At 45.4% G+C, this 27,536-nt stretch overlaps 1 protein-coding gene across 1 annotated transcript; it reads left to right on the forward strand.

The window, feature by feature from the left end:
- Positions 1 to 27,531, forward strand: LOC139530649 (rab3 GTPase-activating protein non-catalytic subunit-like). Its single transcript, XM_071327236.1, has 34 exons — positions 1 to 406; positions 1,263 to 1,345; positions 7,250 to 7,370; positions 7,502 to 7,583; positions 7,818 to 7,865; positions 7,981 to 8,056; positions 8,148 to 8,249; positions 8,353 to 8,452; positions 9,776 to 9,874; positions 10,139 to 10,287; positions 10,452 to 10,531; positions 10,805 to 10,894; positions 11,089 to 11,228; positions 11,397 to 11,586; positions 11,733 to 11,876; positions 12,010 to 12,092; positions 12,198 to 12,262; positions 12,366 to 12,456; positions 12,560 to 12,687; positions 16,301 to 16,514; positions 17,033 to 17,130; positions 17,394 to 17,499; positions 17,811 to 17,971; positions 18,051 to 18,225; positions 20,583 to 20,750; positions 20,840 to 20,946; positions 21,219 to 21,285; positions 21,383 to 21,453; positions 21,823 to 21,858; positions 21,985 to 22,059; positions 24,374 to 24,589; positions 24,676 to 24,978; positions 25,117 to 25,281; positions 25,446 to 27,531. Exons 1-34 carry the CDS (start codon positions 298 to 300, stop codon positions 25,596 to 25,598), a joined length of 4,095 nt encoding a protein of 1,364 aa, XP_071183337.1. The 5' UTR covers positions 1 to 297; the 3' UTR covers positions 25,599 to 27,531.
- The last annotated feature ends 5 nt before the right edge of the window (positions 27,532 to 27,536 follow it).

Consider the following 27,536-nt stretch of genomic DNA (forward strand, 5'->3'; position numbering starts at 1 on the left):
TGCCTGTTTCACAACGGTATGTGTCGTCACCAAAACACTTCAAGTAAAGAGTGGAAACGGTGCAAATAGTAACGAAAACCACTGACGGCAACAGCCTGTACACTTCATTTTCTACCGATATTCCTGGGAACGTTACAGATATCAACACAACATATCGCCGAGGACGTCTTGTTTATTGTATAGATTAGCGAAAACTTAATCGTACTGCAACGTTGTTTCCCCCCCTGTTGGACTGTAGCTGCTAGTTAGCCTAGCTGGCTAAATCCCTGTATCCGTTCTGGTCGGGACTGCATCGAAATGTCCTGCTGCCTGTTCGAGTACTGTCGGGTCCAAGAACTCAAAGCAGTCCGGGAGTTCTTGTTCCAGAGGCAGAAAAACAACAATTCCTCGGCGGACAAGAAAGGAGGTAGCTGACGCTTAGCTCTGGGAGAGAGAAGTTACTGTTTATGACCAACTTGTGTGCTTGCTTTTCAAAAAGAGACTGCAAACGTTAATGTTTTAGCTATGGGCGAAGTCACCTATCATCTCGTGTCTGCAGAATTTGCCAGCTCTCGAAGTCGCACTTTTTGTTCGTGTTCTAGATGTTAGAAATGCCAGGGGCACGGAATGTAAACAATGCATCTCTTTAAATCCTTGGCCTGTCACATAATGAATAATATAATTAGAGATTATAGCAGTTGATATGCGCAAGGTGTAGTGAAGGTGAGCCGGATAGTTGCTTCGCTCTGCAGTGACAGCGGGAGGCAGACAGGGATGGAAAGAAAGAGGGGGGAGGAGGGGAGTTTTGCCCTTTGCCGTATGCTATGAGTCATCCTAGGAGGGCATCTGAACAGATTACCGCATGATACTGGACAAAAGAAGACACACACACACAATCCACATGCATGCTCTTAACCCTGAGCCATTGTGCATGCATGTTTCAGTCAGACCATAGCAACAGGCGTCTCCTTGGCTGTCATTAGGAGTTCTGTCAATAGCTCTCCTCCCACTCACTGATATTTATAGCATCTCCAACTTCATCCATTTTCTCTCTTGGGTCAAGGGAATTCTCTTGTCCTTCATGCTCTTCTCTCTCTCCGCTTTCTCTGTTAGTGTGACCCCGCCAGTTCGAAATATGTTTTACAAGTGTGTGTGTGTGTGTATGTGTATCATCACCTGGTCTGAATAAATGTTCAACTTTATAGCCTTTATAGCCTTTAAAACTGACAATTGATTATGGATTGCACCTTCAAATAATTTGTGATTGCCTTTCTCCCCCCCAGAGAATGAGCTGGCCTGGGACAACTCCAACTGGGGGTCATGGGATAACCCTGAGGCCAAAGAAGTTGGAAGTGGGGACACCACGGTCAGTTTGTCTGTCTCTTACACTCTTGTTCTCTGTAGTGGCGATTCCCTATGAAAAGCCACTGGCACAGGAGAGAGCTATCCATAACATGTCCTCAAATCAGATTTCCAAACGTTAATCTTTTTGGGTGAAGTTCCAATTTATTGTGCATATAAAATATACATAGTTTAAACACATTCCTATACTAAAGGTGCAGAGATGCATTCTATAAGCTGTATCTGTGATACGGTAAGAACTGTACGTGCTCTCCTCTCACCTGTGCTAACCCTTCCTGGTCACCTGTGCTAACCCTTCCTGGTCACCTGTGCTAACCCTTCCTGGTCACCTGTGCTATCCCTTCCTGGTCACCTGTGCTAACCCTTGCTGGTCACCTGTGCTAACCCTTGCTGGTCACCTGCGCTAACCCTTGCTGGTCACCTGCGCTAACCCTTCCTGGTCACCTGTGCTAACCCTTGCTGGTCACCTGCGCTAACCCTTCCTGGTCACCTGCGCTAACCCTTCCTGGTCACCTGCGCTAACCCTTCCTGGTCACCTGCGCTAACCCTTCCTGGTCACCTGCGCTAACCCTTCCTGGTCACCTGCGCTAACCCTTCCAGGCCACCTGCGCTAACCCTTCCTGGTCACCTGCGCTAACCCTTCCTGGTCACCTGTGCTAACCCTTGCTGGTCACCTGCGCTAACCCTTCCTGGTCACCTGCGCTAACCCTTCCTGGTCACCTGCGCTAACCCTTCCTGGTCACCTGCGCTAACCCTTCCTGGTCACCTGCGCTAACCCTTCCTGGTCACATGTGCTAACCCTTCCTGGTCACCTGTGCTAACCCTTCCTGGTCACCTGTGCTAACCCTTGCTGGTCACCTGCGCTAACCCTTCCTGGTCACCTGCGCTAACCCTTCCTGGTCACCTGCGCTAACCCTTCCTGGTCACCTGCGCTAACCCTTCCAGGCCACCTGCGCTAACCCTTCCAGGCCACCTGCGCTAACCCTTCCTGGTCACCTGTGCTAACAATTCCAGGTCACCTGTGCTAACCCTTCCAGGTCACCTGTGCTACCTACAGTCCAATCAGAAATTATTCAGACCCCTTGACTTTTTCCACATTGTTACGTTACAACCTTATTCTAAAATTGATGAAATCGTTTCCCCCCCATTAATCTACACACAATACCCCATAATGACAAAGTAAAAACATAGATATCACATTTACTAAAGTATTCAGACCCTTTACTCAGTACTTTGTTGAAGCACCTTTGGCAGTGACCATAGGGTTCTTGGTCACCTCTCTGACCAAGGCCCTTCTCCCCCAATTTCTCAGTTTGGCCAGGCGGCCAGCTCTAGGAAGAGTCTTGGTGGTTCCAAACTTCTTCCATGTAAGAATGATGGAGCCCACTGCATTCTTGGGGACCTTCAATGCTGCAGAAGTGTTTTGGTACCCTTCCCCAGATTTTTTGCCTCGACACTAACCTGTCTCGAGCTCTACGGACAATTCCTTCGACCTTATGGCTTGGTTTTTGCTCTGACAAGCACTGTCAACTGTATATAGACCTTATATAGACAGGTGTGTGCCTTTCCAAATCATGTCCAATCAATTGAATTTACCACAGTTAGACTCCAATGAAGTTGTAAAAACATCTCAAGGATGATCAATGGAAACAGGTTGCACCTGAGCTCAATTTTGAGTCTCATAGCAAATGGTATGAATACTTATGTAAATATGTTTTTTATAAAAACATTATATACATTTGCAAACATTTCTAAAAACCTGTTTTCGCTTTGTCATTGTGGGGTATTGTGTGTACATTGATGAGGAAAATTTTGTATTTAATTCATTTTAGAATAAAGCTGTAATGTAACAAAATGTGGAAAAAGTCAAGGGGTCTGAGTACTTTCTGAATGTACTGTATATACACACACACAGCTACCTGACCCATGGCCCCAACATATAGTGCCCTCTAGTGTACAAAACAAGTAAAAATAACCGTTGTCAGACAACATACAGTTGAAGTCGGGAGTTTACACACACTTAGGTTGGAGTCATTAAAACTCGTTTTTCAACCACTCCACAAATGTGTTAACAAACTATAGTTTTGTACATGACACAAGTAATTTTTCCAACAATTGTTTACAGACAGATTGTTTTACTTATAATTCATTGTATCACAATTCCAGTGGGTCAGAAGTTTACATACACTAAGTTGACTGTGCCTTTAAACAGCTTGGAAGATTCCAGAAAATGATGTCATGGCTTTAGAAGCTTTTGATAGGCTAATTGACATCATTTGAGTCAATTGGAGGTTTACCTGTTGATGTATTTCAAAGCCTACCTTCAAACTCAGTGCCTCTTTTCTTGACATCATGGGAAAATCAAAAGAAGTCAGGTCTGGTTCATCCTTGGAAGCAATTTCCAAACGCCTGAAGGTACCACGTTCATCTGTACAAACAATAGTACGCAAGTATAAACACCATGGGACCACGCAGCCGTCATACCGCTCAGGAAGGAGGGGCGTTCTGTCTCCTAGAGATTAATTTACTTTGGTGTGAAAGTGCAAATCAATCCCAGAACCATAGCAAAGGACCTTGTGAAGATGCTGTAGGAAACAGGTACAAAAGTATCTATATCCACAGTAAAATGAGTCCTATGTCGACATAACCTGAAAGGCTGCTCAGCAAGGAAGAAGCCACTGCTCCAAAACTGCTTAAAAAAGCCAGCCTATGGTTTGCAACTGCACATGGAGAAAAGTCCTCTAGTCAGATTAAACAAAAATATAACTGTTTGGCCATAATGACCATTGTTATGTTTGGAGGAAAAAGGGGGAGGCTTGCAAGCAGAAGAACACCATCCCAACCGTGAAGCGCTGGGGTGGCAGCATCATGTTGTGGGGGTGCTTTGCTGCAGGAGGGACTGGTGCACTTCACAAAATAGATGGCATCATGAGGAAGGAAAATTATGTGGATATATTGAAGCAACATCTCAAGACATCAGTCAGGAAGTTAAAGCTTGTTTGCAAATGGGTCTTCCAAATGGACAATGACCCCAAGCATACTTCCAAAGTTGTGGCAAAATGGCCTAAGGACAACAAAGTTAAGGTATTGGAGTGGCCGTCACAAAGCCATGACCTCAATCCTATAGAAAATTTGTGGGCAGAACTGAAAAAGTGTGTGCGAGCAAGGAGGCCTACAAACCTGACACAGTTACACCAGCTCTGTCAGGAGGAATGGGCCAAAATTCACCCAACTTATTATGAGAAGCTTGTGGAAGGCTACCCAAAACGTTTGACCCAATTTAAAGGCAATGCTACTAAATACTAATTGAGTGTATGTAAACTTCTGACCCACTGGGAATGTGATTAAAGAAATAAATGCTGAAATAAATCATTCTCTCTACTATTATTCTGACATTTCACTTTCTTAAAATAAAGTGGCGATTCTAACTGACCTAAGACAGGGAATTTTTACTAGGTTAAAATGTCAGGAATTGTGAAAATTGTGAGTTTAAATGTATGTTGCTAAGGTGTATGTAAACTTCCGACTTCAACTGTATACGCAACACATAAACAGGCCACAACGTCTCCAACACTCTCCTTCTGTCCAGCTCTCTCCCAGTAGTCTTTCTTATAAAATAACGTCAGGGTTGTTCTGGATCAAAAAGGGCAATGGCCTTGGTCTGCCAGGCGGCGCAGCTAAATTGTAGGGAAGATTTTATAAGCCCCCATCTTGGCAGTGTAGAGACAGTTTAGCAGTTTTAAAGCAGATTTCCTGCAATTCTACACACTGCCATGGAACTGAGAGAAAATGTTGCAGTTTTAAAGCCAATTTCCTGCAATTCTATGCATTTTGCAACGGATAAGGCTGTGTTCATTTACTCAAACATAATAACAAAAGCAATACTACTAAATGTATTGTTTTGGGCATTTTATATTTTCCCTGCCTGTCTAGATTTTATTTTGGTGATTGTTAGTTCTCAAAGATTATACACTGCTCAAAAAAATAAAGGGAACACTTAAACAACACAATGTAACTCCAAGTCAATCACACTTCTGTGAAATCAAACTGTCCACTTAGGAAGCAACACTGATTGACAATAAATTTCACATGCTGTTGTGCAAATGGAATAGACAACAGGTGGAAATTATAGGCAATTAGCAAGACACCCCCAATAAAGGAGTGGTTCTGCAGGTGGTGACCACAGACCACTTCTCAGTTCCTATGCTTCCTGGCTGATGTTCTGGTCACTTTTGAATGCTGGCGGTGCTTTCACTCTAGTGGTAGCATGAGACGGAGTCTACAACCCACACAAGTGGCTCAGGTAGTGCAGCTCATCCAGGATGGCACATCAATGCGAGCTGTGGCAAGAAGGTTTGCTGTGTCTGTCAGCGTAGTGTCCAGAGCATGGAGGCGCTACCAGGAGACAGGCCAGTACATCAGGAGACGTGGAGGAGGCCGTAGGAGGGCAACAACCCAGCAGCAGGACCGCTACCTCCGCCTTTGAGCAGGAGGGGCACTGCCAGAGCCCTGCAAAATGACCTCCAGCAGGCCACAAATGTGCATGTGTCTGCTCAAACGGTCAGAAACAGACTCCATGAGGGTGGTATGAGGGCCCGACGTCCACAGGTGGGGGTTGTGCTTACAGCCCAACACCGTGCAGGACGTTTGGCATTTGCCAGAGAACACCAAGATTGGCAAATTCGCCACTGGCGCCCTGTGCTCTTCACAGATGAAAACAGGTTCACACTGAGCACGTGACAGACGTGACAGAGTCTGGAGACGCTGTGGAGAACGTTCTGCTGCCTGCAACGTCCTCCAGCATGACCGGTTTGGCGGTGGGTCAGTCATGGTGTGGGGTGGCATTTCTTTGGGGGGCCGCACAGCCCTCCATGTGCTCGCCAGAGGTAGCCTGACTGCCATTAGGTACCGAGATGAGATCCTCAGACCCCTTGTGAGACCATATGCTGGTGCGGTTGGCCCTGGGTTCCTCCTAATGCAAGACAATGCTAGATCTCATGTGGCTGGAGTGTGTCAGCAGTTCCTGCAAGAGGAAGGCATTGATGCTATGGACTGGCCCGCCCATCCCCAGACCTGAATCCAATTGAGCACATCTGGGACATCATGTCTCGCTCCATCCACCAACGCCACGTTGCACCACAGACTGTCCAGGAGTTGGCGGATGCTTTAGTCCAGGTCTGGGAGGAGATGCCTCAGGAGACCATCCGCCACCTCATCAGGAGCATGCCCAGGCGTTGTAGGGAGGTCATACAGGCACGTGGAGGCCACACACACTACTGAGCCTCATTTTGACTTGTTTTAAGGACATTACATCAAAGTTGGATCAGCCTGTAGTGTGGTTTTCCACTTTAATTTTGAGTGTGACTCCAAATCCAGACCTCCATGGGTTGATAAATTTGATTTCCATTGATAATTTTTGTGTCATTTTGTTGTCAGCTCATTCAACTATGTAAAGAAAAAAGTATTTAATAAGAATATTTAATTCATTCAGATCTAGGATGTGTTATTTTAGTGTTCCCTTAATTTTTTTGAGCAGTGTATATATATTTTTAAATAGACTCCTTTTGCGGTTTATTAGGTACACCACCCTGTTCACGAAAATGTTTCACTCCTACAGACAGTGAGTCACGTGGCTTATAGTTTATATCTGGTTTTAGTTGTTTAAATTTACACTGAAAGCTTTTTTCCATCCCAAATGTTTATTATTTCACTGTTTGGACTTAGGCGACCCGAGGGGGGAAAAAAAGAAGGAGAAAAAAACGCTTAGGCGGCCCGCCCAAGGATCACAATGGCAGAAAAATCCCTGAACGTCCATTATGCCTTTGTCCTGTGCACAAAAATCAGATAGCACTCTTCCATAGCCGTCAGTGATCTCTGAGGATTGGTCCTGTTGTGGTGTGTTCCTCAGGGGGTGGAGGAGGACACTGCAGCAGTCAGCGCCCCCTGGCTGCAGGACTGTGTGGTGTCTCTGTCTCCCTGTTCAGACCTGATGGTCGTCGCCAAAGGCAGCAAGGCTGTGTTTCTCTCAGGTATGTCTCCCAAAACATAGACGCTCAGATTTAATGTACACACACTCACACGCACGTGCACAGACATGACACAGATACACTGCTGTTGATTGGGGGTGGTGTGTGTTGCCGTTTTCTCTCCTCTCCGACAGCGAAGTGGCGAACAGATGACGGCGGCAGAGAGGGGATGACGCTGGCTGTGTCCTGGAGTGGAACTCTCAGCACCGACGAGGGGTGAGAACAGGGCGAGGAGGGGTGGTAGAACCCGGGGGACGAGAGGGAGGAGGGGAAGAAACATGGGGGTGGATGGATGAGACGGGGGGAGAGAACAGGGGGAGGAGGGGTGGGAGAACAGAGGGATGAGGGAGGTGGGGAAGAAACATAGGGGCGGATGAGAGAGGAATGTGAGGAGAGGAAAGGACACAGAAAGAAGACGAGATTCCAGATTCACTGTGTGTGTCTCTACAGGGAGAGTGTGAGCAACGTCATCTGTATACCTTTGGCCAGCCAGAAGAGGTAAGCCACCTAATGTGTCCATCCATGTGTGTTCACTTCTGTGCACATATCAATGTGTGTGTATCTTAAGTTTGTTCTATTGATGAGTATTAACCTTCTCTCTCTCTGCGTTCAGGAGTTCCACGGGTCGACCAGACTGGACATGTATTGTAGTGGGCTTCTCATCTGGCTATGTACGCTTCTACACCGAGGTATAGCAGCATTTATTTCTGTGACCTGGAAGGCAGAATATCATCAGGAGTCTGGCTGGTGTTAATCTAACGGTGGTGTGTGTTTTGTCAGAGTGGGGTCCTACTCCTAGCCCAGCTGCTGAATGAGGACCCTGTCCTGAGGCTCAAGTGTCGCACTTATGAGATCCCCCGCCACCCAGGTGTCACCGAGCAGGTACAACTATAGCACGCATCGAAACACTGACTGCTGTCTGGGCCTGGAGACCAAGGTTCTCTTGGTGACACTTAGTATTTATGAGTCTTTGTCTCTGTGTCAGCATGAGGAGCTGAGTATCCTTTACCCAGCAGCCCTGGTCACCATCGACGGCTTCAGTCTCTTCCAGTCTCTACGGGCCTGCAGAAACCAGGTGGCTCGAGGTACTGCTGCATGTGTGTGTTTTTGTGTCTGTTTGTTAAAGTACTATAGTAGCAGTACAGGTATGGTAGCAGTAGTTGTAAAACTAGTTTTAGTAATGCATTAATGGTGCTGTGGATAAGAGCGTCTGCTAAATGACTAAAATGTAAAATGTACATTTTTTACAATTATTGCATTGTCATTTCAGAAAATATCCATAGTATATCTGTCGCTAGTAATCTAATGATAGTGTTTCACAGTATTACTTACCCTCCCAGTGTTGTGATTGGCTGTGGTATTCGCCTATTGATTTCTGTTGTCAAATTGGGAAAGCGGTTTTGACTTTGAGACTGTGTTATCTGTGTCATTTCCTGGTTGCAAAATTTCTACACTGTTCGCTCAATTTCAGTTTATCATTGTGCCATGTAAATCTCTGTGAAATATATTTTCAATAAAAAAATATAATTTGTACAGCTTTTTTAAGCTCATGGTAAGTTACTTTCGGTTTTGGTACACTAGCTTCAAACAGCTGTACAGAGGGTAGTGCGTATGGCCCAGTACATCACTGGGGCCAAGCTTCCTGCCATCCAGGACCTCTATACCAGGCGGTGTCAGAGGAAGGCCCTAAAAATTGCCTAAAGCTCCAGCCACCCTAGCCATAGACTGTTCTCTCTGCTACCGCACGGCAAGCGGTACCAGAATGCCAAATCTAGGTCCAAAAGGCTTCTTAACAGCTTCTACCCCCAAGTCATAAGACTCCTGTATAACTAATCAAATGGCTACCCGGACTATTTGAATTGACCACCCCCACCCCCACGCTGATGCTACTCTCTGTTTATTATCTATGCATAGTCACTTTACCTCTACCTACATGTACATATTACGTCAACTAACCTGTGTCTCTGCACATTGACTCTGTACCGGTACCCCTTGTATATAGCCTCGTTACTGTTATTTTATTGTTGCTCTTTAATTATTAGTTATTTTGCTATTTACTTTTTCTTAAAAAAAAAAAATCTTCTGAAATTTCAATGCAAAAGTCAAAGAAATCCTATGTTTTAATAGAACCATCTTCTCTATTTGCTGGCTGGGTTCGCCAGAAAGGATGCAGGTACTGACACGCACACACAAGCTAGTCTTTGACACTTAGCATAGTACCTGTAGTGTGTTTTGTATATTTTGTGTATTGTAGCTTGAGGTGATATACAGTATACTGGAATTCCATACCATTTACTCAACTCTTTTCCTCATCTCCTCTTTCTCTCTGTCTACCCTCTCTTCCTCCAAAACCCTTCCCTTTGTCATTATTCTTAACTTTCTGTGCGTGTCTTCTCTCTCCTCCCCAGCGGCAGCAGCAGGCAGTGAGGTGGTCCAGCCTCCTCCTCTGGCCTATAAGAAGTGGGGTCTACAGGACATGGATGCTATCGTAGACCACAGCAGCGTGGGTGAGAGACAGGAGGAGGGAGGGTTGGATGGATGGGCACAGGGAGTGGGAGGGCTGGACGGGGAAGGAGGATGGGGGGGATGGACAGGGAGTGGGGGGGCTGAAGGAGGACGGAGTGGGGGAGGGGGAAGGAGGACAGGGAGTGGAGAAGAAAGGGGGAGAAGATCATGAAGAATCGATTGGATGGATACTGGTTGAATGAAAGTGAAAGTGTAGCTATGTTCTCCATTCTAACTGTGCTCTCTCTCCGTACCTCCCTACACAGGTATAATGACCCTGTGTGTGTTTGACCAGATGAGGAATGCGTCTATCCTGGGGGGTTTCCATGCCTCTGTGAAGGGCAGCCTCCCCGCCATGAGTCAGTACATAACTGTGGGGGGAGGACCCTACACAGGCTTTTACTATGCCATAGAGGTGTGTGTTTGTGTCTGGCTGCTGTCCATCTTTTTCTCACCTCACACATGTCTATTTATCTCTGAGAGAAAGTTGTAGTTACTATTAGCTAAGAAAACAGTCAGCATTAGTTCAGACCAGTAGCAGGGATTCCTGACTCTCCTATTCTCTCTCCCTCCCTCTAGGGCAGCTCCCAGCCTCTCCTCTCCCACGTTGCTCTGGCTGTGGCCAGCAAACTCACATCGGCCTTATTCACCGCCGCCAGGTATGTGTGTATTTCTCAGTGAATGTTAGGCTCGGGCTGTATACCATGTACCATGATTGTCAATACCCTCACGGGGGGGGGGGGTGCTATGATTCTGCTTATAACCATGAGTTAAATATCTACAATTCTCTCCAGCTCAGGGCTCCGTCTATGCATTTGGTTTGCCGTGTATTTTTCCTCTCCTTTCCCTTCTGTCTCTTCTCACTCTCTTTCTTCTTCATTGCCTCTGTACCCTTTCTCTTCCATCTAATTTTCTCTCTCTCTCTCTCTCAGTGGGTGGCTGGGCTGGAAGAAACAGAATGAGGAGGAGCCAACTCAGAAACAGAAGCCCAAGGTGGAACCGGCCACGCCCCTGGCAGTCAGGTGACTAACACGTCCCTCTTATTAGAAGAACTAGGAAATTGATTCTTCTGCACATGCACTCTGACACAGTCAACTTGCCTAGTTACCTTACCACTTTCACTTACAAATGAATCAATTGGCTTGTTTTCCATTTCTAAGTGAACTGATTACCTAGCCCATCCTCACCCTGTTCTTCCTCTCTGTCCCGGCCCCAGGTTTGGTCTCCCAGACTCACGGCGTCATGGGGAGTCCATCTGTCTGTCCCCCTGTAACACTCTGGCTGGGGTCACGGACGACTTTGGCAGGGTCATGCTGCTCGACGTGGGGAGAGGCATCGCCATCCGCATGTGGAAGGGTGAGAGGGAGAAAAATAGAGTTTCCCTTTGACACTCAACAGTAACTGAGTTTTTTGGTTTATTATAAAGACAGAAAACATTCTGTAGGGTTTAGTTTTTGTTGAATTTGAAAAAGGCCCTGGTTATACATCTAGTTCTAATCTAATTCTGAGTGTCCCCTGCCCCAGGCTACCGGGACGCCCAGCTGGGTTGGGTGCAGGTGTCTGAGGGGAGGGGCGAGTCCTCCCCGTCCACGCCCCTCCCACGGCGCCACGCTCAGTTCCTGGTCATCTACGCCCCTAGGAGAGGCATCCTGGAGGTGTGGGGCACACAGCAGGGCCCCCGAGTAGGAGCCTTCACTGTCGGGAAACACTGCAGGTACACACACACACACACACACACACACACACACACACACACACACACACACACACACACACACACACACACACACAGTTCTGATTAAAGCAGTTCTGATTAAAGCAGTTGTAACCATTCCCTTCTCTTGTGTGTGTGTGTGTCAGGTTGTTGTATGCAGGCTACCGGCTGATGGGGGTGAACAGTGTGACCAGTCAAGGCTGGCAGCTCCACACACAGCAGGTGTGTCTGTTCGACCCTGCTACTGGAGCACTACGCACTGTCACTGTCCCCTTCCATCTGGCCCTCAGGTGAGTACATACACACACTTTGTATCAGGGGTACAATTATTTGAACGTGAAAAGATATTTCGAACACTGTGGTCTCTCGATTGTCATACATGGCAAAGATACACACGCAAAACAGCGTTGACTCCTGTTTCAGTGATAAGAAGAGTGAGAGAGCAAAGGATCTGCACCTGCTGAAGAGACTGACCACACTACTGAAGAGCAGAGAGTTGGAACCAGGTGAGATGGAGGGGGAACATGAAGAGGTTGAAGGAAGCCCTTTACAGAAATATTTCGACAGGGCAAACGACGAGCTCTTTCTTACCTTTGACCTTCTCTCCTCAGATTACCTGGAGAGCGAGGCCCAGCGTATACTGCTGGACATCAAATACCCTGCCATTAAGAAACAGGTCAACGAGCACACACACACACACACTCAGACACAGAGGGGGGGTCAGCACACCCAGGGAATGTCGTTTCTTATTACTTGCTGCTCTCTGTCCTGCCCTTTAGGCCCTGGAGTCTCTGCTAGCCAATAAAAATGCTCCAGTCTCCTGTCTGACCAACATCACCCGACTCTTACTGGCCCGTCTCAGGGGGAAAGGTACTGTGCGTTTCTGGACATTCATTGAGAATTAATATCAAAACCATGTTTTTGTACAAATGTGTCTTAAGGGTGATTGTGTGTGTGTGTGTTGTCCCTGCAGACCCTGAGGCGGTAGATGACGCATTGCTCCAGTTGTGTTCCTCCCAGCTGAAACTGCTCCAGCTCTACACCGACATCCAACAACTGCACTCTACTGTGGAGGCTAGCACAGATGCACACACTAAACCTGTGAGTGCAGAGCCACTACGCGTTCACACGCATTTTGTTATTCTATCCTCGTTGGGATCAAAAATTCATTTCCATTCAAAATCAAATTTACCCTTACCATAACCCTAACCCGGCAAGTAGCCTATTGGTTAGAGCGTTGGGCCAGTAACAGAAATGCTGGATCGAATCCCCGAGCTGACAAGGTAAAAATCTGTCGTTCTGCCCCTGAACAAGGCAGTTAACCCACTGTTCCCCGGTAGACCTTCATTGTAAATAACAATTTGTTCTTAACTGACTTGCCAAGTTAAACAAAGGTTAAATAAAATAAAATAAATCTAATTAACTTCTTATGGCTGCAGGGGCAGTATTGAGTAGCTTGGATGAAAGGTGCACAGAGGTGCCCATAGTAAACTGCCTGTTCCTCAGTCCCAGTTGCTAATATATGCATATTATTATTCATATTGGATAGAAAACACTCTGAAGTTTCTAAAACTGTTTGAATGATGTCTGTGAGTATGACAGAACTCATATGGCAGGCAAAAACCTGAGAAAAAATCCAAACAGGAACTGACCATGCTCTAACCATGCGCGTTCACATGAGAGGGAGCTCTGTTCCATTGCTCATCTGAAGTCAATGTAATTCTCCGGTTGGAACGTTATTCAAGATTTATGTTAAAAACATTCTAAAGATTGATTCAATACATCGTTTGACATGTTTCTACTGACTTACGGAACTTTTGGACATTTCGTCAGCTTTTAGTGAACGCGCTTCCTGACGTTGGATTTGTTTACCAAACACGCTAACAGAAATTGCTATTTGTACATAAATGATGGACATTACCGAACAAAACAAACATTTCTTGTGGGAGTCCTGGGAGTGCATTCCGACGAAGATCAGCAAAGGTAAGTGAAGATTTTGAATGCTTTTTATGAGTTTTGTTGACTGCACAATTTGGCGGGTAACTGTATGGCTTCCTTTTGTAGCTGAACGCTGTTCTCAGATTATCGAATATTGTGTTTTGCCGTAAAGCTTTTTGAAATCTGACACAGCGGTTGCATTAAGAACAAGTGTATCTTTATTTCTATGTAAAACATGTATCTTTCATCAAAGTTTATGATGAGTATTTATGTTATTTGACGTGGCTCTCTGCAATTTCTCCGGATATTTTGGAGGCATTTCTGAACATGGCGCCAATGTAAACTGAGGTTTTTGGATATAAATATGAACTTGATCGAACAAAACATATATGTATTGTGAAACATGAAGTCCTATGAGTGTCATCTGATGAAGATCATCAAAGGTTAATGATCAATTTTATCTCTATTTCTGCTTTTTGTGACTCCTGTCTTTGGCTGGGAAAATGACTGTGTTTGTCTGTGATTTTGCGGTGACCTAACATTATCATTTGTGGTGCTTTTCGCCGAAAAGCCTATTTGAAATCGGACAATTTGGTGGAATTAACAACAAGATTACCTTTAAAATGGTATAAGATACATGTATGTTTGAGGAATTTTAATTATGGGATTTCTGTTGTTTGAATTTGGCGCCCTGCACTTTCACTGGCTGTTGTCATATCAATCCCGTTAACGGGATTGCAGCCATAAGAAGTTTAAGAACCCCTTAGCCTTAACTTAATTCTAAACTTAACCCTAACCCCTAAGTTTAAAATAGCCTTTGTCCTCGTGGGGACAATTTCCACATCCCCACGAGGACAAAGGCTATTTTAAACTTAGGGGTTAGGGTTAAGTTTAGAAGAGAATTTTCCTTGTTTTACTATCCTTGTGGGGACATTTGGGGATTTTGTATTTATTATGGATCCCCATAAAGGCAGCAGCTCCTCTTCCTGGGGTCTGGCAAAATGAAGGCAGTTATACCATTTTAAAAACATTACAATGCATTCATAACAGATTTCACAACACGCTATATCTACAACACAAAATCCATGTGTACGTGGGTGTATAGTGCCTATGTTATCATGTGTTTGTGCTTATGTTTGTGTTGCTTCAAAGTCCCCGCTGTTCCATAAGGTGTATTTTTTCCATCTGTTTTTTAAATCTGATTCTACTGCTTGCGTGAGTTACCTGATGTGGAATAGAGTTCCATGTAGTCATGGCTCTATGTAGTACTGTGCTCCTCCCATAGTTTGTTCTGGACTTGGACTGTGAAGAGACCTCTGGTGGTATGTCTTGTGGGGTATGCATGGGTGTCTGAGCTTTGTGCTAGTCATTTAAACAGACAGCTCAGTGCTTTCAACATGTCAATACCTCTCACAAATACAAGTAGTGATGAAGTCAAGCTCTACTCCACTTTGAGCCAGGAGAGGTTGACATGCATATTATTAATGTTTCCTCTCTGTGTACATCCAAGGGCCAGCCGTTGACAGTCCCTCTTTGTGGCACCTGTCTACACGACTGAACAGTGGTCCTGGTGCGACAAAACTAGAGCCTGTAGGACCTGCCTTGTTTATAGTGCTGTAAAGAAGATAGAGCAGCGCTTTATTATGGACAGACTTCTCCCCATCTTAGCTACTGTTGTATCAATATGTTTTTACCATCACAGTTTACAATCCAGGGTTACTCTGAGCAGTTTAGTCACCTCACCTTGCTCAATTTCCACTTTATTTATTACAAGATTTAGTTGAGGTTTAGGGTTGAGTGAATGATTTGTCCCAAATAGAATGCTTTTAGTTTTTGAAATATTTAGGACTAACTTATTTCAGTCATTGTAGTAGCTGATGTGTATAGTGTTGAGTCATCCACATACATAGACACACTGGCTTTACTCAAAGCCAGAGGTATGTCGTTAGTAAAGATTTGAAAAAAGTAATGGGCCTAGACAGCAGCCGTGGGTAATTCCTGATTTCTACCTGGATTATGTTGGAGAGGCTTACATTAAAGAACACCTTCTATGTTCTGTTAGACAGGTAACTCTTTATCCACAATATAGCAGCCATAACACATACGTTTTTCCAGCAGCAGACTATGATCAATAATATCAAAACCCGCACTGAAGTCTAACTAAACAGTCCCCCAAGTCTTTTTATTATAAATTTCTCTCAGCCAATCATCAGTGCTGGGTGCTGAAAGTCTGTTGTCAATTTGTTTACTGTAAAATAGCATTGTATCTGGTCAAACAATTATTTTTTTGAGCCAGTAAAGGGGGCTTTACTATTCTTAGGTAGCGGAATTACTTTCACTTCCCTCCAGGCCTGAGGGCACACACTTTCTAGTAGGCTTAAATGGAAGATGTGGCGATATCGTCTGCTATTATCGTCGGTAATTTTCCATCCAAGTTATCTGACCCCGGTGGCTTGTCTTGTCAATCATTTTTTCACCTCTTCCACACTCACTTTATGAAATGTAATATTACAATTCTTGTCTTTCATAATTTGGTCAGATATACTAGGATGTGTAGTGTCAGCGTTTGTTGCTGGCATGTCATGCCTACAATATGTTTGCTAAACTTGTCAATTAAAAAAATGTGGGTCCCCACAAGGATAGAAGAACCAACCCATACACACACATATACAGTACACACACATACACACACACACACACACATTAAACCCGTGAGTACAGCATTCTGAACTACTCTTCTTTTCTCTCTTTTCTTTCTCCTCCTCTTCCTATCCAGACGGAGGTTGCCGGTGTAGAGGAGGAGCTAGCCCGTGTCTCCCTCATCCTGCAGCGCTACACAGAGCTCACCTCCGGCTCCCGCCCCTCCGTCTCATTTGCCCAGGACTCCCCTGACGCATCACTTCCTGTACGCGGCTTCCTGTCACAGATGGAGTGTGAAGGAGAGGAGATCAGGGTGGTCCCAGGGCCCGACGCAGACTGGACACAACTGGGTAGGATGAACACACACACACACACACACACACACACACACACACACACACACACACACACACACACACACATACACACATACACACATACATACATACATACATACATACATACATACATAGTCACATTACCCCTATACAAATCTACCTCTATCACTCCAGTATCTCTTGCACACTGTAAATATGATATTGGAACTGACTGACCCTATATATAGTATTCTTGCTTTCTCGTGTTTTTATTTTTATATCTGGTGTGTTTTTGTTATACCTTATTATTTGTAGTATTACATTGTTATTGATTACTGCATTGTTGGGTTTAGAGCTTGCAAGAAAGGCATTTCACTGTACTTGTGCACGTGACATTGAAAATGTGTAAAATTGCAGGAAATTGGCTTTAAAACTGCTACATTTTCCCTTCGCTCCATGGCAAAATGTGTACTTGTGCACGCGACATTAAAACGTGAAACTTGAAACCTATGAGTATAAAGGGTAAGACTGTGTTGTTGTTTACCCTGTAGGGAGCTTTCTGTTCTGGGGCTGTCTGATAGGAGAGAGCCCTCTACAGAAAGTCTGTGACACACTACAGGAGACCGGCATCAGCCCACAGCATTTACTGGTGAGGAGAGGAAGGAGGGCGGTATGGCAAAAGGATGGGAGTGTGACGTGCACTAATATCCATTTTGCATGCAGCACATGCTTTTTACCTGTGCTTCAGCGCAGGGACATTTTTTCATCTGCCCAACTATGTATTCATCCATCTTTTTTGATCCGTACCTGTGATTCAAGGAAGGGGAGATTTGGGTATGGGAGGAAGAATAGACTCAAATAGAAGGAAATGTAACTCATCCATGTTGTCTATGTGTGTGTTCTTTCCCTCAGTCTCTGCTGCTGAGTGTATGGCTGCACAGAGAGAAGGAAGTATTGAAGAAACCAAAGGCCGTCAGACACCTACACACACTCCTCACTGCCCTCAGCTCCATGAAAGGTGTGCGATCACATCGGATTTTGTAAGGTGGTCTGTGCTGTGATACAATTGAGTTAGCAGTTGGGTTGTGGTTAGATAATAGGTAGTGGAGTCCACAGGAAGGGTAGTGGCACCTTCATTGGGGAGGACAGGTTTGTGGTAATGGCTGGAGCAGAATTGTGGAATGGGATCACACGTATTGTTTCGAAGTGTTTGATGCCATTCCATTTGTTCCGTTCCGGTCATTATTATGAGCCATGCTCCCCTCAGCAGCATCCTGTGGTGGACTTCCATTGACTTTCAGAGACGTCTGTATTTCCTCCTCTCCTTAGGTGCGGTGGAGTCGTCGTGGGACATGCAGTGTGTCTCCCCCTGGTGGCAGCAGGTGCGGTCTGCCTGTGTCCAGTCACACAGTGCTGCTGCTGCCCTGCTGGCTGCAATAGTGGCTCACCGCGTTGCCAAGGATAACATCACCAGCCTGGCCGAGACCAAGGTAACATACACACACACACACACACACACTGATGTGTGTGTGCTTCGTCACTGACTCTCTGTGTGTGTGTGTGTGTCAGTTTCAGTCAGAGTGGGAGGCTGTGTCGTTGGAGCTGGAGCAGTGGGCGGTGTGTGTGAGACAGCTGGAGGACGTGCTGGCCCTGCAGACGCTGCTGTGTGTGGCGCCTCTTAAAGGAACACCAGGGGGCGCCACACCACACTGCTCAGTCAAAGCCCTGCTGGAGGGGGGCCGAGGTACTGAACGAATACTTGAGAAATAAAAAGGCTGTGGCTGCAAATCCGTAGTTAACCGCCCCTTTCCGCCCCGTCTCACCCCCCTAGAACCCAATGGAAAGATCCGGATCACGTTCTGCGCATGTGTTACTTGGCGCACAAATTTGTGTGTTCACCCTCCCTCCCTTGACACTTTTCTCACTGTCAATCGTGAATGATAATTATTTTTTGGAGCGAACTTTTGAGCAGATGATGTTAACAAACTGCAGCATACAAGTGTTTTGATTTAATCAAAGCACATACATTACGTGACCAAAAGTATGTGGACACCTGGTTCTCTCGGGAGTTTCATGACATGGGTTTCCATGGCCGAGCAGTCGCACACCAGCCTAAGATCACCATGCGCAATGCCAAGCGTCGGCTGGAGTGGTGTAAAGCTCGCCGCTATTGGACTTTGGAGCAGTGGAAACGTGTTCCTGGAGTGATGACTCACCCTTCACCATTTGGCAGTACAAAAGACGAACCTTGGTTTGGCGGATGCCAGGAGAACGCTACCTGCCCCAGTGCATAGTGCCAACTGTCAAGTTTGGTGGAGGAGGAATAATGGCGCCACACCATTATTAGGAATAAACATTTCATTCCAAAATCATGGGCATTAATATGGAGTTGGTCCCCCCTTTGCTGCTATAGCAGCCTCCACTCTTCTGGGAAGGCTTTCCACTAGATGTTGGAACATTGCTGTGGGGACTTGCTTCCATTCAGCCACAAGAGCATTAGTGAGGTCGGGCACTGATGTTGGGCGATTAGGCCTGGCTCGCAGTCTACGTTCCAATTAATCTCAAAGGTGTTCGATGGGGTTGAGATCAGGGCTCTGTGCAGGCCAGTCAAGTTCTTCCACACCGATCTTGACAAAACATTTCTGTTTGGACCTCCCTTTGTGCACAGGGGCATTGTCATGCTGAAAAAGGAGAAGGCCTTCCCCAAACTTTTGCCACAAAGTTGGAAGCACAGAATCGTCTAGAATGTCATCGTATGCTGTAGCGATAAGATTTCCCTTCACTGGAACTAAGGGGCCTAGCCTGAACCATGAAAAACAGCCCAGGCCATTATTCCTCCTCCACCAAACTTGACAGTTGGCACTATGCACTGGGGCAGGTAGCGTTCTCCTGGCATCCGCCAAACCAAGGTTCGTCTTTTGTACTGCCAAATGGTGAAGGGTGAGTCATCACTCCAGGAACACGTTTCCACTGCTCCAGAGTCCAATAGCGGCGAGCTTTACACCACTCCAGCCGACGCTTGGCATTGCGCATGGTGATCTTAGGCTGGTGTGCGACTGCTCGGCCATGGAAACCCATGTCATGAAACTCCCGACGAACAGTTCTTGTGCTTACGTTGCTTCCAGAGACAGTTTGGAACTCGGTAGTGAGTGTTCCAGTCGAGGACAGACGATTTTTACTCGCTACGCGTTCAGCACTTGGCGGTCCCATTCTGTGAGCTTGTGTGGCCTACCACTTCGTGGCTTAGCTGTTGTTGCTCCTAGACATTTCCACTTCACAATAACAGCACTTACAGTTGACCGGGGCAGCTCTAGCAGGGAAGAAATTTGACGAACTAAGGTGGCATCCTATGAGAGTGCCACGTTGAAAGTCACTGAGCTCTTCAGTAAGGCCATTCTACTGTCAGTGTTTGTCAGTGTCCCTGATGATCCTCTTGGCCTTCCCCTGTAGGGTAGGCAGTGTGCGCCCAATGGTGCGTTCGGCTGCACGTATCACCCTCTGAAAAGCCGTGCAGTCCACGGCGGTGGAGTTGCCGTACCAGGCTGTGACGCAGCACGACAGTATGCTCTCAATGGTGCTCCTATAGAACACTGAGAGGGCCCACGGGGACAGGCCGAATTTCTTTAGCATCCTGAGGTTGAAGAGTCGCTGTCGTGCATCTTCACTACGGTGTCCTTGTGGTTAGACCGTTTCAGCTTCATTCCAATAACGGTATACTATGCTATTATATATTGTCATTGTGATCTTGCAGACACTGATTCAGCTTTGATCTACCGGTAACTAATAAACAAGCACCATTTGCCAGAGTAGCCTGTTCTCTACGAGTAGAGCAGAGACTGTGTGTAAAGTACAGAATCCCACACATGCGCAGAAGCTTCTAGACCTTTAACCCCCAGGAAGAAAGATCTAGAAAAGTCAGATCCGCAGCCACTTCGAATAAAAATCCCATAATCCTTACCTTAAATCCTTGAAGGAACCTCAGATCTGAGAGGCTTGGGATTGGTGAGAGTGGATTGGTGAAACTTTGCTTTCACCAATCCAATCACATGAACAGTAGATCCCTTTTTCTCTCTTCCCCCCCCCCCCCTTTTTTTCTCTCAGGTGGTATAGCAGACAGTGTGGCTAAGTGGGTGTTCAGGCAGGACTTGGCCCCTGAGCAGCTGAAGGACATGCTGCAGAGGAGGGGGGAGGCCCAGGGAACAGAACAGCCCTCCCAGCCAGTGCTGAGGGAGAAAAGCCAGGAGGATGCAGACTTCAATAGGGCAGCAGGTGAGTGGGTACTCTATGGTCACTAAACTGATTCCTCTATAGGAAGTGTGGTTGTTGTATTAAAGAGTGTGTTTACTGTGTTCCTCCAGAGCTGCTGGTGTCTGTGTGTCAGCGTTTCCCAGACTCCCTCTCTCCTGACCTGCTTTTTGCCCACTGCTGCTGGGAGTACGTGGTGCAGTGGAACAAATACCCAGAGGTTTGGCTCTAAACAGTACCAGCACACAGACACTCACATCCATACACATCTATACACATTTCAGTTGAATGCATTCAGTTGTACAACTGACTAGGTTATCCCCCTTTCCCTTACACACACACACACACACACACACACACACACACACACACACACACACACACACACACACACACACACACACACACACACACACATCTATACACACTCACATCTATACACACACAGTTTAAGGTGTAAAATCTAATGTTTTGTTATCTCTCTCTCTGAAGGAGGGGCGGTATCTGTGTTGTGCAGTGGAACACCTGAAGCTAGTCTCTAGTCCTCACATCCAGCTGGGTCAGACAATACAGAATCGTATTTAATATTCACGCGGTGTTTCCTCAGTGTGTCCCTTGGTTTGTACTATAATACTCTCTCTCTCTTTCTCCTGCAGGCATCTCCTCAATGATGTGGAACACGTTCATCGTTAAACGTTTCTCAGCTGCTGCTTTCCTTATGGAGAAGGTGAGCAGCAATTCATTTTTTTGTGTGTGTTTGTATGTGAGAGAGTTCTGATGCATGAAACATCACGATCATAATTATTTTTATAATGCTTTTCACTTGTGACTACCTAGCCAACTAAAGGCGATAACTAACATTTCACTTGTGTAGAAATATGATTTACATTTAGTTTGGTCGAAGTTGTAGGGTTTTCTGCAGACATCAGCTGAAATGTACCAATATATTTGCATAGCTGAACATCCTCACGCTATTACAACTGTTACAAGATTAGTGTTTCATAGTGTGGGACTCAAATGGGTTCTGTTTTTAACAGAAAAGAAAACTGGTGTCCTATATTTTTGTTTCATGAAAGATTGTGTTTCCTCTCCACAGGTGGGGAAGGCCCCTAAAGACCGCCTGTGTCGACGGGTGAGCAGAGCACTGCTCTATTCAGCTACACGTCTACCTCTCTGATTGAGACTTGTTGAGCTTGGGCTGTGAATAGACGTGCACATAACAGTATATAACATTCGTGGTGTCTCTGTGTGTATTCAGGATGTGGGAATGGGAGACGGTGCCATGACATCATTCCTGGGGTCCTGTGTTGAGCTGCTACAGATTCTGATGGAGGTACACATAAATAGATGGATGGATGCATACAGTTAGGCAGATTAACTGCAGCACAGGTAAAAAGCATGTGCTGCATGCAAAGTGGATGTAAGTAGAAGAGGATTTGTCACAGCAATGATGTACCATTCAGGGCTCGAAATTAAGGGTGTCCCGTCTTCCCGGGCACAATATTTTTTGTTGTTGTCTGGGATAGTTCAAAACAGACGTTGGGACGGTTCTAAATAGAAGTTGGGGGACGATAGGCCAGAAAAATATAAAATGCATACAACAGTGGTTCCATACTAAAATGTTTAAACACAAAGACGAGGCTGCTGAAACAGATCACAACATTTAGCTTAAAAGTTGCTAAACTATGAATAATTCACATTACAGGAGCAGCAATGTGTTCACTCCTCTCAGGCATATGCGTGAATGTTCCAAAATGTTATTACGGGAGAACAGCATTCCCAAACGTGCACCTGATGCGAGCGGTTTTTAAAATGCGATGGAGATGGATATTTTATTTTATTTAATTAGGCAAGTCAGTTAAGAACAAATTCTTATTTACAATGACGGCCTACACCGGCCAAACCCGGACGATGCTGAGCCAATTGTGCGGCGCCCTGTGGCACTCCCAATCACGGCCGGTTGTGATACAGACGGGATATACTGCCTAATGGTAGAAACTTGGAAAGAGGGAATATCTAAAGATGCAACAATAGGATTGTGCCTTACTGCCTTTGGTTTCAATGGTCTATGGTCTAATTTTAGTTGTAGGCTATTAAAAGCAAGGTAAAATAGGCTATGTAAAACGTCCAACAATGATATGACTGTCTAGGCTTTGTATATGTTATTATTTTGGTTATGGAAATGTTTAATATTAAAATATCATTACAATGTTGGGCAAATAGGCCTATTGAAATGTACATGCTACTCTCTCCCAGCCTGTCTGCTGGCCTGGAGTTTAGGTTGCGTGTGCCGGGAGTTGCTGTGGAATTTGCATTGTCTTTACGCTATGGCTAGCTACTATGGTATTCCAGAGAATATGGTTGTATCTCCGTGGCCTGTATCGAATGCACACTGTAAAATTTGCAAAGTATTTCTTCCTCGCGCTGCAATACTGCCTGGCTGGTGGCTGTGTGTGCGCACGTGGAGAGCTGAGTGACAGATAAAAAGATTTGAAGCGCCGCGCACAGGCATAACAGTTTGTTTAATTTACTTTAAACGAAAGTCTACTGAAGTAACATTTTGTCCTTGGGCTTCTTGGCTATTTACATTGTTTTGTTCACAAGCTAGGTTGTTTTTTAATGTTTGAGTTTCAACAGCTAGGGAAGAGAAGCAACGCGGATACTAGTCACTCTTAATCTCAGTCACGAACATGACTCAAATCGCGTTACCAAGGTAACCTCCTTTAAAGCGGCAGGTGAACATTTAGTCTCGTCTGTGATATTTTGTGTTCAAAGAAAACATGTTCATTAAACAATATACCACATTACTACTTACTAGTTATGCATGTATTATTTTAGAAACATTACAAAGCATGCTCATCTCTTTTTTGTCTGTTTTGTTTGTTTAATTTGAGAGATTTTTATTTTATTTTGGTTGGTAAGAAATATGAGTGGCTGGTAGATTTTTCAATCTACCTGCCACAGTGGCTGTTATGTACAAAAAGTACATTTTAGGCCCTGGCTGTTATGTAAGTGGTGGTGCTCAAAAAGGTCAAGGCCACCATTCTTCAGTGACTGAAGAGGGAGGGTGAAGCAGAGAAAGTGAAGGCTGGGGAACACACATTCTTTATTGTATAGGCTATTGTTGTGTTATGTTGTTTAATGGGGCAGCTGGTTGTGGAATGTAATGTCGCTAACTTAAGTTTATTCAGTAACCAGTTCACAATAGCATAGTTCTCTTTCAGATATGTTGTATACATATGGTTAACGTGTTCAATTAATTTATTATTATTAATAATGTAATGCATGTTTGTCTGTTTTAATTAAGATGCTCAACATTTTTTTCTTAAATAAATAATATAGACTGTATCTGTCTCAGAAATACACACACACACAACAAAAGCACTGCAAATGACCTAGACCCATGTTGGCATATCAAAACCATTAAAAAATATATATATAATGATATTTTAATTTTGGGATAGTTCAACTTCAGTTTGGGACAGTTGAAATTGCACTTCGGGACGGTGAGGGAAAAAGTTAGTCGCGAGCCCTGGTACCATTGCTGCAGCATTGAAAAATGACCTTTGTACTAAAGCATTTGTAGATTGATAGTGGCAAGTGAGGCTTTTCCTTGGTAACTCTGAACCCCTTCCCCCCTCCTCCAGGCAGACTCAGGGATAGAAGAGGTGACCCCTCCAGAGCTGTGTGTGGAGGAGGTGTGGGGCGGAGCGGAGGGTCCTGCCTCCATAGTAGAGTTAGCCCTGGAGCAGAGGGGAATCCACTACCCCCTTGTACAACACCACTGTCTCCTGGCCACTCTACTACACACTGCTATGACCTTCAACCTCCGGGTCAAACCACTCAGCCTGTTCGACAGCAAGGTGAGACAAACACGTGGCGTAAACCAAAGAGTACACACATGCATAACACCTACAGTATACTCACTGCAAGTCTTTCCTTCTTCCAGGGTAAGAGTGCCTTCTTCAGAGAGCTGGTGTCCATCCAGCTGATGCCCAGCGGAGATATGGACCCTGGACTGGTCTCTCTTAGACAGGAGTTCCTGCTCAGGGTGTTGACAGGCTGGGTGAAGACCCAGAGTGAGGCAGGGACGGCTCCTGCATCCACCCGGCTGGACCTTGACTCAGGGGACGAGACGTGGCCCTCTCTGTGTCTGGACCTGGGGACCCTGCTGCAAGTCAACCCAGACATCCTGCGCAGACACCTGGTGTGTGAGCTGTACAACCAGGGCCTGGACCCCCGGGCAGAGCAGGTAGGTAGTCATAAACACCAACAACTCCCTCACTACAAAATACAAGTAACATTATACACACATTAATCAAATGAATATGATCACTCATAAAGTATATTAAAAAAGCGGAAGCTAGCCGGTGTGTGTGTTATCTGTCAGGTGATGTTGGAGGTGGAGGATAAGGACGTGTTGGGTTCTCAGCTGTTGGTTCTAACAGGCCAGAGGCTGAGCTACTCCCTGCTTCACACCCAGACCCAGACCAAGCCCGCCATGGAGCTGCTGGCACGCCTCCCCCCCACACTCTGCACCTGGCTCAAGGCTATGGTGAGACCAACCTCTGTTACCTTACAACATGCTAGAACAACTGTCTCAAGGTGATTCAAAGCATCTCTCTTAGCCTAATTCAACCCGCTAGTGTTGCCTGGTTTACTGATGGTGTTTGTATTTATCTCTGTGTGTGTGTGTTTATCTGTGTGTGTTATCCCCAGGATCCCAGTGAGCTGGGGTGCCCGTCGGTGCCCCTGAGCCAGACCAGCAGGCTGGTGAGCCGCCTCATGGAGATCCTACCTGAGAACCACGGCCAGTACAGCCTGGCACTACACCTACTGGAGGCTGTGGAGGTCCTGCAGGGAGAGGACTGAGTGAGAGGGGGGAGGAGAGCAAGAGGCTCAGGAAGAGAGATGGCCTGTGTGCAATTCCGTTCCTGCTTTCATTGCTAATATCCAGGATAGGAGTGAGCGAGTGAGGTAGTAAACTGTTGAAGTAGGAAATATATAGGATTATACACCTATCATGTACAGGAAGGAGATGTCAGGGAAATGGCCACCCTGTTTGAGAGGAGGCTCATGTGTTCAGTTGAAAGAATCAAATTGTAAATGAAAGATGGAGGGATAATTGTTTTGTTTGAAGTCTGCATTTCTGAAGGGGATATGCTATATGAGCATGGTGTTATATATCCATTTGTTTTTGTCACTTCCTACTTATTTTTTACTTTGTCTGTCAGCTATACCTAGCAGCCCCTGTACTGCCCATTCTAACAGACTTAACGATCCAATCAAAGGGGGTTGCAGAGTGTGTTTGTGTGCCATATCATTGTTTAGTAAGCATCCCTTTCTCTTCACCTGTCCCTCAGATTAGTAATGATGGTGTATGATAGACAGAATGGATGATCTGGTTATTTATACATGCTGCAGTACTGTACTAGCTGTGCCTGTACCCTCTGTACTGTTCTGTAGTTCTACACCCTGGCTGAGGAACCCCACTGGGGGCAGACAGAACAGACTAAATAGGTTTAATGTTCAGCATGGTCTATCTTTGGTCTCTTTCTCTCTGGGTCTGGGGTAAGAGCAGTCAACGCTGGTCATGGTGGTACTTTCCAATCAGTATTCTCTCCAGACCATTCAGGTAGACAGACTGTGTATAACGTTTCGTAAACATATATATATATTTTTTTTTTTCACCTTTATTTAACCAGGTAGGCTAGTTGAGAACAAGTTCTCATTTGCAACTGCGACCTGGCCAAGATAAAGCATAGCAGTGTGAACAGACAACAACACAGAGTTACACATGGAGTAAACAATAAACAAGTCAATAACATGGTAGAAAAAAAGAGAATCTATATACAATGTGTGCAAAAGGCATGAGGAGGTAGGCAATAAATAGGCCATAGGAGCGAATAATTACAATTTAGCAGATTAACACTGGGGTGATAAATCATCAGATGATCATGTGCAAATAGAGATACTGGTGTGCAAAAGAGCAGAAAAGTAAATAAATAAAAACAGTATGGGGATGAGGTAGGTAAATTGGGTGGGCTATATACCGATGGACTATGTACAGCTGCAGCGATCGGTTAGCTGCTCAGATAGCAGATGTTTAAAGTTGTTGAGGGAGATAAAAGTCTCCAACTTCAGAGATTTTTGCAACGTTCCAGTCGCAGGCAGCAGAGAACTGGAAGGAAAGGCGGCCAAATTAGGTTTTGGCTTTAGGGATGATCAGTGAGATACACCTGCTGGAGCGCGTGCTACGGGTGGGTGTTGCCATCGTGACCAGTGAACTGAGATAAGGCGGCGCTTTACCTAGCATAGCCTTGTAGATGACCTGGAGCCAGTGGGTCTGACGACGAACATGCAGCGAGGGCCAGCCGACTAGAGCATACAGGTCGCAGTGGTGGGTGGTACCCTAATGAGTGACAGTTTTTTTCTTGGATTTGTACAGTAGCTCACTGACCTCATCCAGAGGGCGATGGGAATCACCGACTATTTAATGATTACTGTACGATAGCGCAATTCCCAACATACCATATCTGGCTTCCATGTGTATTGTGTTCGTCAATATTCAAACTAAAATAAATAATTCATTATTTAATGAGTTTGGTATAGGCGTATAATACAGAGGTTTGCATTTACAAGTAAAAATATGGAAGAACAATTACCCAAAACCATAATCATTATAGTTTGTTAATGAACTCAAATATCTCTTCCACATTCTTTTTTTACTTGTCACATTATAACATGAGTTACATTATGACTTCCATTTCAACATTAAACTTGAATAAAAATAAAAACCAATCTACTCAG

This window comes from Salvelinus alpinus, chromosome 9, assembly GCF_045679555.1.
Source record: "Salvelinus alpinus chromosome 9, SLU_Salpinus.1, whole genome shotgun sequence".
Classification (NCBI taxonomy): Eukaryota; Metazoa; Chordata; class Actinopteri; order Salmoniformes; family Salmonidae; genus Salvelinus; species Salvelinus alpinus.

What these genes read in the sequence shown, in the direction of transcription:
- LOC139530649 (XM_071327236.1), top strand. Translation starts at nt 298, where the DNA reads ATGTCCTGCTGCCTGTTCGAGTACTGTCGGGTCCAAGAACTCAAAGCA. An exon ending in GGCCCGTCTCAGGGGGAAAG is followed by an intron (nt 12,457 to 12,559) that starts GTACTGTGCGTT and finishes TTGTCCCTGCAG; the next exon opens with ACCCTGAGGCGGTAGATGAC. An exon ending in AAGACCGCCTGTGTCGACGG is followed by an intron (nt 21,859 to 21,984) that starts GTGAGCAGAGCA and finishes GTGTGTATTCAG; the next exon opens with GATGTGGGAATGGGAGACGG.